Below are 9691 nucleotides of genomic sequence, written 5' to 3'. Positions count from 1 at the left end.
GCGCATGCTTGAACCAACAAAATATTTTGATCAGAGATGTATCTATTCAAGTCTAATAAGTGACAAAAAAATTGTCCTGGTTCAAGCATGCGCTCTATATTTCCCATTCGTCAAAAGATAAGAAAAAAGTCAATTTTCGACTTATTTTGATTGAATTATAGAAATTGCGTCACTTCTGACCTCATATACTGGCAGTGAGTGCAAATAAATCAAACAAATATGTAAAAAATATATATTATATCAACTCTTCTAAATTATAACATAACATTTTATTGTACCAGAAAGACTTTAAAAAATGGTGAATTATGGGGGCCAAATTTAACTCTTATCATATATAGTTCTTTGAGAATCAGTCTTTAAGTTTAAAGCAAGATACAGGGCTAACAAATCTGTGTCATGTAAACAAGGCTCGTGCCCTGTTTTTGTTTACATACGTTCAATATACCAATAAAAAATTATTTTTTAAGCTGAATTTTCTATCTTCGTATTCATTTTAAACATAGATAAAGAGTTCCTAACGTTTAACATATTCATTTTAGGTCTAGAATTGGAATTTTTACTACAACATTCAAAATGTAAACAAAAGCTTTGTTTACATGGCAAAGATTTGTGAGCTTTGTAACTCAACAAATGACACTCAAATTTTTGTTACCTATTTAGAATGCCCCACTGATGCATTGTAAACATTCAAATCGGAAAATTAATTTTTGACCAAAATCGTGACCATACCCTGTAAGTCAGCACAAACAAAAGTTCACTTGACAATGCTTTTTCGTTGGGATGAAAATAAAACAGCACTCTTTCTGGTCATTTTTACTTAATTTAATATCACATAATATATGTACAGATATACATAAAAGTCTGACACAAAAACATCACTATTTTTAAGATTTCACTGTCAATTATTTCCAAGCATGGCTGATTATCAAACTAAAAATGTAAAATGCATGATATTTCTAGGATGAATAATCATTTCAGTTCTGAATGCGAATGCCTGCACAGAATGGTTGATGGAGCTCTGTGCTGGTTCCCTATATACAGTAATAGACATCACAAATCACGATCAGAGTCGACAGCCCACCACTAGTGTCCACACAGATGAAGATGAAAACTCCGCAGTCAAGTGGAGAAATGGATGACCTCAATGTTTTCACTGAGCGTTTGACCTTGACCCTGGCGGTGGGTTTGTCACAGAGCTGTTTGACCCTGACCCTCCTCAATGTCTTCTCTCATACTATCACACTCACACAGTTTGTTCTAGTTTTCTCAGTTCTTCTCCTCCTTCTTTTCCTGTTCGTCTTTAGATTCTGATGAGCCACTGTCTTCACTTGATGAGGATCCGCTCTGACTTTCCCTGTCGGCGGACATCTGTGGAAGGATGAAATCAAGGTCACAACCAAGTTTAGACTTTAGAAAGTAAAACTACATCTCATAGATTTTGTGAAGTTTACAACTAAGGCCTAGAGACAAAAACATCATTGATCTGTTTACCATAATAAGTAGATAAATTAACAAAAATTTGCTCCGACATTGGAATCTACCTACACTATAGATAAATATTGTCCATGCTAGACAAAATTTAACTACTGAAATTAAAGCCACATAAAAATTAAGCTATGAAATACTTTTCTTTTAATACTTTGGTTTCATCAATATTCGTTAAATACCAAATTTTGTGGATTCCGTTATCAAGTTTATCCTCTAAATTAAGTGTTCATAGAAGTGCAATTTCTATTAACATTTTGTATTGATAGGGTCACGAATATTGCATTCTTGAAACTGTGATTTTCACTTTATCCACGAAAATTGATACCCTTGAATATTAATGAAACCACAGTAGGCTATCTCCAATGTTTGAATTTATCAATTGAGATAGCAGTCATATTGGACAACAAATTGAGATAGCAGTCATACTGGACAACAAATTGAGATAGCAGTCATACTGGACAGCAAATTAAGATAGCAGTCATATTGGACAACAAATTGAGATAGCAGTCATATTGGACAACAAATTGAGATAGCAGTCATATTGGACAATAAATTGAGATAGCAGTCATATTGGACAACAAATTGAGATAGCAGTCATATTGGACAACAAATTGAGATAGCAGTCATATTGGACAACAAATTGAGATAGCAGTCATATTGGACAACAAATTGAGATAGCAGTCATACTGGACAACAAATTGAGATAGCAGTCATACTGGACAACAAATTGAGATAGCAGTCATACTAGACAACAAATTGAGATAGCAGTCATATTGGACAACAAATTGAGATAGCAGTCATACTGGACAACAAATTGACGATAGCAGTCATACTGGACAACAAATTGAGATAGCAGTCATATTGGACAACAAATTGAGATAGCAGTCATATTGGACAACAAATTGAGATAGCAGTCATTTTGGACAACAAATTGAGATAGCAGTCATATTGGACAACAAATTGAGATAGCAGTCATATTGGACAACAAATTGAGATAGCAGTCATATTGGACAACAAACTGAGATAGCAGTCATATTAGACAACAAATTGAGCACTAAGTACTGACCTTTTTGTAAGCCAGCTCGAACACTTTGAGGGAGGCCTGCTGCATGTTAGAGGTGGCCTGTTTCAGCTCCTCTACTTCTACTTGGTCCTTCTTGGCGATCAGCTCCTTCACTCCGGCAATTTGTTCCCGCAGTTTATTGGCCTGCATAATAAAAGTCATAATTAAAGTATATAAGTTCCTTGATACTGTCTATTAGGCAAACAATTTTCAGAATACCTAGAGTTTTTATGACAATATCTAGAGATACAATGTGAACAATTGTCTTACATCCTCCTCTGGGAGTTGGCTCTTGAATTCTTCTAGTTTGGATTCTGTGTCGTGAATAATAGCATCGGCTTGGTTAACTGCCTCTACTCTTTCCTGTGTCAAAATAAAAGTATTCAGTGAAAGTTATTTCTTTCTGAACTGAAATATTTTTAATTTTTCAATAATTTCTGTAATTCTTCTTTACGGTAAATCAAAGCCAAATGGCTCTGACCTTTCATCAACAAGAGCAATTTAATATTCTTACGGTAGCTCTAACATCTCATTTCACTCCCTGCATTTTCTTTTTAAAATTTAACCGATCAGTAAACCAACCATGAGCTTATATATGCGGATTGACCCCTGACCTTTCTGACATGGTCCTCAGCAGCGTACTTCTCTGCGTTCTTCACCATGTTCTCAATCTCCTCCTTACTAAGACCTCCAGAACTCTGGATCACGACTACAATGACAGGAAGTTGTGTTACACACGGCACAAATATGTATGCACAGATATTTTTTTATTTAAAGAAGCTTAATACAATTCATTTTCTCCACCTATACAAGGATAAATGTCAAAGTATTCACTAAACCCTCAGTTAGGACTTCAGAAACTCTCTACTCTTTTTGTTACTTACTTTGCTGTTCTTTTCCAGTTCCCTTGTCTCTAGCAGATACATTTACAATGCCGTTAGCGTCAATGTCAAAAGTCACTTCAACTTGAGGGACTCCACGAGGGGCAGGGGGAATTCCAACCTACAAGACAGATTGATGAATCAATGTCATAATCAAATTTAATTCTGAGTGACCTTTAAGGTCAAAAGATGACCTTTATTAAATCAAGGATTAATTTCAGAGAACAGAGGCGTGTTCAACAGAGCGAGCGCTCACGATCGCTCGCCAAAATTTGTGTTGCGGGTATAGGGAATTTTGGCGAGCGCTCGCGAGCGCTTGCTCTGTTGAACTCGCCTCAGATGTTGAATGGCTTTCAGCTGTTCTTACCAACATAAACTGGCCGAGGAGTTTGTTGTCGGCGGCCATCTCTCTCTCCCCTTGACAAACTTTGATCTCAACACTGGTTTGTCCATCAGCAGCCGTCGAGAAAACCTAAACAGTTAGAAAGTCCATCAGGATCAAGAACACAGCAATACCAAACTTAAAATCGCATAAAAATGCAAACAGAAATAGACAAGGCTCTCATATTGTTTATTCTATAAATGTAGTATGTTTAATGATAACGTAGAAATAGTAAAGTAAAATTCTCTCGATTTCAACAATAATGCAAATAAAAGAGATGAATGTTTACTTGTAAAATTTTACAAAATTTTTCAGCTCTATACAATGGTTTTCGTTTACCTGAGATTTCTTAGTGGGGATGGTGGTATTTCTGTCAATCAGTTTTGTGAACACGCCTCCAAGAGTCTCAATACCCAATGACAGCGGAGTGACGTCCAACAGAAGGACATCAGTTACGTCTCCTGCCAAAACTCCTCCCTGTAAATAGCCACACTCAATGTCAGTACACCAAGGTATCAAAACATATACATCCCGGTCTAGGAGTTGAAATTAAAGGCTTCACATCAGGTAATATTTCACCCCTAACGGACTAACATATTCAATGCTGCCCTCAACCCAGTCGATATTTGTATAACATTACACTGAACAAGATTTGTGCATCATTGATAGATTTTGACACCTAATGCATACCTGAATGGCTGCTCCCATGGCAACAGCTTCATCTGGATTGACCGACTTTCCTGGTGCTCTACCAAATACTTCCTGTACCAATGCTTGCACCTGAATGGAAAAAAAAAACGTCAAAAATATTTCGATTGATAGTTAAATATTTCTATTGATTGTTAAAGAAGTGAAAAACCATTTATGCCAAGAGCTACCATTAAACATCAACATAATTAAAAAGAAAAGGAAAGGAATGAAATTGTACCCTGGGCATACGAGTCATTCCTCCTACGAGGATGACATCGCCAATGTCGGACTTCTTGACCTCGGCGTCACTCATAGCCTTCTGACACGGTCCGACCGTCCGCTTCACCAAGCTCTCAACAATCCCCTCAAACTTGGCTCGGGTCAGTTTCATGTTCATGTGTTTGGGTCCTGTGGCATCCATTGTCAGGTAGGGGAGGTTGATGTCAGTCTACAATCAAACTATAGCTCTACAACATGCCCACCTAATCAGGAGATCTAAGGCATTTAGACTGAGGCAATGTTCAGATTTAATTGAAGCCCTTTGCCATCACAAACAAATGCTGCAATTATTTATCTGGTTCCTTTACCAAAGATTTGGCCCCAGAAGCCATTGAAGGCGACCGGGAATTTGACAGACTTTGGATCTGTTACTAAACAAGTTTTTTAGGAAAGTAAATTTCTATTATAGTCTGTATTTTTATTTCTTACCTGCATGCTTGATGAGAGCTCTATCTTGGCTTTTTCTGCTGCTTCTCTCAATCTCTGCATAGCCATGTTGTCTTTGGTTACATCAAGTCCTTGCTGTAATGAAAGGTATATGTTGAATGGCAATACCAAGGAGAAAATAAATAGGATACAAAAAACATCCCTAACAATTGGATTATAAATCCAAATCATTTCAAAGAATAATCAATACACTTACATCGCGTTTGAATTCGTTGGCCAAAAATGTGACCAAGGCATTGTCGAAATCCTCACCACCAAGGAAAGTGTCCCCATTAGTTGATTTAACCTCAAACACGCCCCTCTGCATCTCCAGAATAGAAATGTCGAAAGTTCCACCTCCCAAATCATATACAGCAATGCTGAAATCACAAACATTCTTATTCAATGAACATATTCATTTGAGAGAGAGAGAGAGGAGAGAGAGAGAGCGAGAGAGAATGAGAGAGGAGAGAGAAGAGAGAGGAGAGAGAGACTCACAGCTTGTCGTCCGTCTTGTCCATGCCATATGCCAGAGCGGCAGCTGTTGGTTCATTGATGACTCGCAGCACGTTTAATCCAGAAATTTGACCAGCATCCTTTGTGGCCTAAAATAAAAGCAAAATGGCTCTTAATACTTTCAGAAGCCGGCGTCTTTTATCTCTACTTAAAGTTTCTTAATTTCTTTTTATGGCAGTAGTATGGCATTATTCATTGAGCTTTATTTCTTACCTGTCTCTGAGAGTCGTTGAAATAAGCTGGAACTGTGATGACTGCGTTCTTGACCTTCTGTCCGAGGTAATTGTCTACAACACAAACAGAATGCACAGATTACAGCTGTTCTTTCCAGCGAGTACATAGGATTGTATCATACACTACAGATGAGATCTCAGAAAATGGTGATAGTTGACATCAGTGTGACATCAAGAGTAGCAAATAGTCATCACTAACCTCATCCTGCAGTTCAGCATTCAAATTCAAACTGAGGTAAATTTTATACTCAGGTCAGAATTAGCATTCAATATATTATTATTGTCAAACTGATAGAAATAAATTTTCAGGTCAAATTGTAATAATTATCAAATTATAATCATCTGTGAAATCTAGTGTCCGAATAATGTTTAATGACCTCTTGTATAACCCAGACATCATTAACATCAATAATTTTCAGAGACCTTCATGTTGAAATCAACAGTTCTTTTACTTGAGTTTTTATTGCTTAAAAATCAATGATTTTAAATATAATATAAATAATATCTTATCTGAAAGTTGACAACTTTTAGAACAATTTTAAATCCGATTCATTTTGATCATGTCGTTATCCAAATATTAATTAGCATTTACAATAAATTCTTCATAAATAGGTTATTTTGTGAACCATTTTAGTAAAATGATGTACAATCTCCATTACAATGAAAATTTAGTGCTTATTATAAATAACAATGATGAATCCATTGTATAGAGGATCATCTAGTTTATCTTGACCCCAAAAATCGGTCTAGACAAGAGTCTCAGTACACTTGGTGTTTGATTTTCGTCAACCGCGCTGTCAAGAGTAGCAAATAACATCATCATCAACTCTTGTCTAGACCAGGGATGTTACCTTTAACATCATTTAGAAATAAAATGTATCTGCCGTGTGTATACTAACCAGCTGTCTCCTTCATTTTCATTAAGACGAATGCACCAATTTGACTAGGGGAATACATCTTTCCATGAGCCTCTACCCATGCATCACCATTGGTGGCCTTTACAATCTTAAAGGAAGCAGTCTTCCTGCAACAAAAAGGACAGATGACTCAAGATCATGGCTGATGAAACATAAATAAGAGTTCTAAATGCAACCTTCTGACCAAACTTACATGTCTTTCTGGACTTCAGCATCCTCAAAACGGCGACCAATCAAACGTTTTGTTGCAGAGAATGTGTTTTCTGCATTGGTGACGGCCTGTCTTTTGGCAGGCATCCCCACTAAGCGCTCTCCATCCTTGGTGAACGCCACGACAGAAGGCGTTGTTCTTGATCCCTCAGAATTTTCCAGAACTTTGGGAGTTTTTCCTTCCATTACAGCTACACATGAATTTGTTGTTCCCAAATCTATTCCAATCACTTGACCTTTAACTTTTCCAGAACTGCTTTAAAAAGAATACACTGTCAGTTCAACATTTGATTGCAAAAAAATAAAACAGCAAAATTTGGGCATCCTAGCTCAAAAGGTTTATTATCTCCAAGGTTTACGGTCTGAGTCAATGACTACTCACTTGTTTCTCTTCTGTATTGACTGACTTCCATTTAGGGTCAGCAAGGGAATCTACAAATCAATTTATTAATATTATCAACCTTTTCTCCTCTGTAACATTTCAACTCTTTATACAACACAAAACAATTGCAGCTTTAATTTACATGTGTTCAAAATCTGTAAATTAACTTTGTGCTAACCTAAGGAGTGCCTTAAACAAAATTGTTCAAATTATGTAAATGACTAACACATAACTTACATATGAAGTGTAATCTGATGTTTTAGGGACAAGAAAAGTTACGGAAACATTGTATTGATAAATAAATGAGATATACAACAGCGAGTTTCACAAAGAGGGATTGCCACAAGACTTGTGATTTGTTTCAAGAGTTAAGCTAATAAAAAATGAGAAACTTTTTAAGACAAGACATAATTGAATTAAAGGTCAATACCTACAATGGTTAATATGTAGTTTTGCCTGAATGGCTGTTAAAAAAAAATGCCCAAATTCATCTTGTGACCCTTAAAACTCATACAGTATCTTTACTAAATTATACTTATGTAAGGATTGCATTGTGTAACCTTACAGCTCTTTCAGCATGATGTAATACCTCCCTATCATAACAGCATAAAATACAAGCAATAAATGTATCATTTAATTAACTACGCATCAGAAAATGTTGATGTAAAAGTTATTTCCATGATTTTTCGGTATGCTGCAGATACAGCACACTGATGCCAATATTACTTTAAGGTACAGAGACAAAATTCAGAAAGCTAGAATCATGAACATTTAATAAACGTTGCCTGTAATTGAAAAATAAATAAATGTTCTATTCATAATTTATATACCATGAAAAACTCAAATCAAACTTAGAATGTCTCCGCAAGAGCGTTTCTTGAGTGCAAACGGCACCATGTGAGTTTCATTACGCAATTGCTTAAACTCTATAAATTACCTGTTTCTTCATTGATTTGGCGTGCAGATTTCGTACATTCTGAATTCTGCAACCCTGATCCAGAAATCTAAACGTTATTCTTGGAGAGAGCAACATCTTTCTGTATTAATTGCGGCTCAACTTCTCTTTGCCCTTGCCAGCACGTGTGATGTAAGTTTGACAATGCTAAAACATTGATGCGCATGCGCCGGAAAAATATTCACCGGTAGGTGTAAAATTTTCAAAAAAACTTGTAACGGATAAAACGGGTTTTATTCTTTAAGACATCAAAACACAAATTACGCTTACTTTGAGAAGATATATGAAAATCAGAATAATGAATACCCGAAACAAAAATTAATGTTTTAGTCACCACAAAAGAGAGTTACTTTATTATATGATGCAATTCATTCCAAGAATATTCTCGAATTGAATAGCAGATTCTCGTTAATTCGTCAATACGGTAACCCATTGATTCGGTCCAAAGTAAGTTCGGTTCTTAGTAAATTCAACCAAATTCAAGTTATAAAAGAGAAACAAATAACATTTGATATGTCTTTGGTAATATCAGAATACACATTACACACTGAACGTAACTGCGGCAGTGGTGAATGAGAGTATAGATAAGATCCTTTTCCGCGTCGGAAGCAAATTGAAAGTGGGAAGGGGGGGGGGGGGGGGGGGGAGACATCAAAAATTTTGAAAAGCGAAAAAAAAAGGGGGGGGGGGGGGTTGGTTATGGTTATATATAGATTTGCCAAAAAAGGCAATCCCCCTGGTTCCTACGCCTATAATGCCTTACCAAGGATCATCCATGCACGAACATTATCTGTAAAAACGAATTTAACAAGATAAACAAGTAAACCATTTGTCATTTTCTTTTTTGTAAAACACAGTAATATTTTTAATTTTTTCATAAACCAGCGTGATTTTTATTTTTAAACAAGAATTCTATTTCACATTTTCTTTTCTCCGTTTTCTAGCTCTTTCACTTTTTTATTCTTAGCGAATCTAGACAATTTTTTGTACCTTCACAAAGGATTACACATACATGTAGCCTCACAGAGGATTCAATATACATGGACCCTCACTGAGGATTCCACATACATGTACCCTCACTGAGGATTCCACATACATGTACCCTCACAGAGTATTCCACATACATCTACCTTCACAAAGAATTACACATACATGTACCATCACAGAGGATTAAATATACATGGACCCTCACTGAGGATTCCATATACATGTACCCTCACTGAGGATTCCATATTCATGTACCCTCACAGAGGATTCCACATACATATC

General features: G+C 36.2%; 1 protein-coding gene across 2 annotated transcripts; it reads right to left on the bottom strand.

The window, feature by feature from the left end:
• Positions 1-807: 807 nt before the first annotated feature.
• On the bottom strand, positions 808-8669 carry LOC128168501 (stress-70 protein, mitochondrial-like). 2 transcript variants are annotated; one of them, XM_052834709.1, is made up of 17 exons: positions 8405-8669; positions 7468-7517; positions 7069-7341; positions 6858-6982; positions 5939-6012; positions 5708-5814; positions 5427-5589; positions 5213-5305; positions 4743-4952; positions 4505-4594; positions 4154-4291; positions 3800-3904; positions 3436-3553; positions 3166-3260; positions 2822-2914; positions 2555-2695; positions 808-1368 (listed from the first exon to the last, which is right to left on the bottom strand). In XM_052834709.1, the coding sequence occupies exons 1-17, from the start codon at positions 8498-8500 to the stop codon at positions 1267-1269; spliced, it is 2073 nt and encodes a 690-aa protein (XP_052690669.1). In that variant the 5' UTR covers positions 8501-8669; the 3' UTR covers positions 808-1266. The 2 variants fall into 2 exon arrangements, with proteins under 2 accessions (XP_052690669.1, XP_052690670.1); XM_052834710.1 differs by having other exon boundaries at positions 7069-7338; positions 8405-8665.
• Between the last annotated feature and the right edge of the window lie 1022 nt (positions 8670-9691).

This window comes from Crassostrea angulata, unplaced genomic scaffold, assembly GCF_025612915.1.
Source record: "Crassostrea angulata isolate pt1a10 unplaced genomic scaffold, ASM2561291v2 HiC_scaffold_1, whole genome shotgun sequence".
Classification (NCBI taxonomy): Eukaryota; Metazoa; Mollusca; class Bivalvia; order Ostreida; family Ostreidae; genus Magallana; species Magallana angulata.
This window is presented reverse-complemented; position numbering and strand designations above follow the sequence as displayed.

Excerpts from the sequence above, each read along its gene's own strand:
- LOC128168501 (XM_052834709.1), bottom strand. The coding sequence starts at position 8,500 with ATGTTGCTCTCTCCAAGAATAACGTTTAGATTTCTGGATCAGGGTTGC. Across the intron at positions 5,590-5,707 it reads GACAAGACGGACGACAAGCT|CATTGCTGTATATGATTTGG; the intron begins GTGAGTCTCTCT and ends TTGTGATTTCAG. Across the intron at positions 4,953-5,212 it reads AGCTCTCATCAAGCATGCAG|ACTGACATCAACCTCCCCTA; the intron begins GTAAGAAATAAA and ends GTTTGATTGTAG.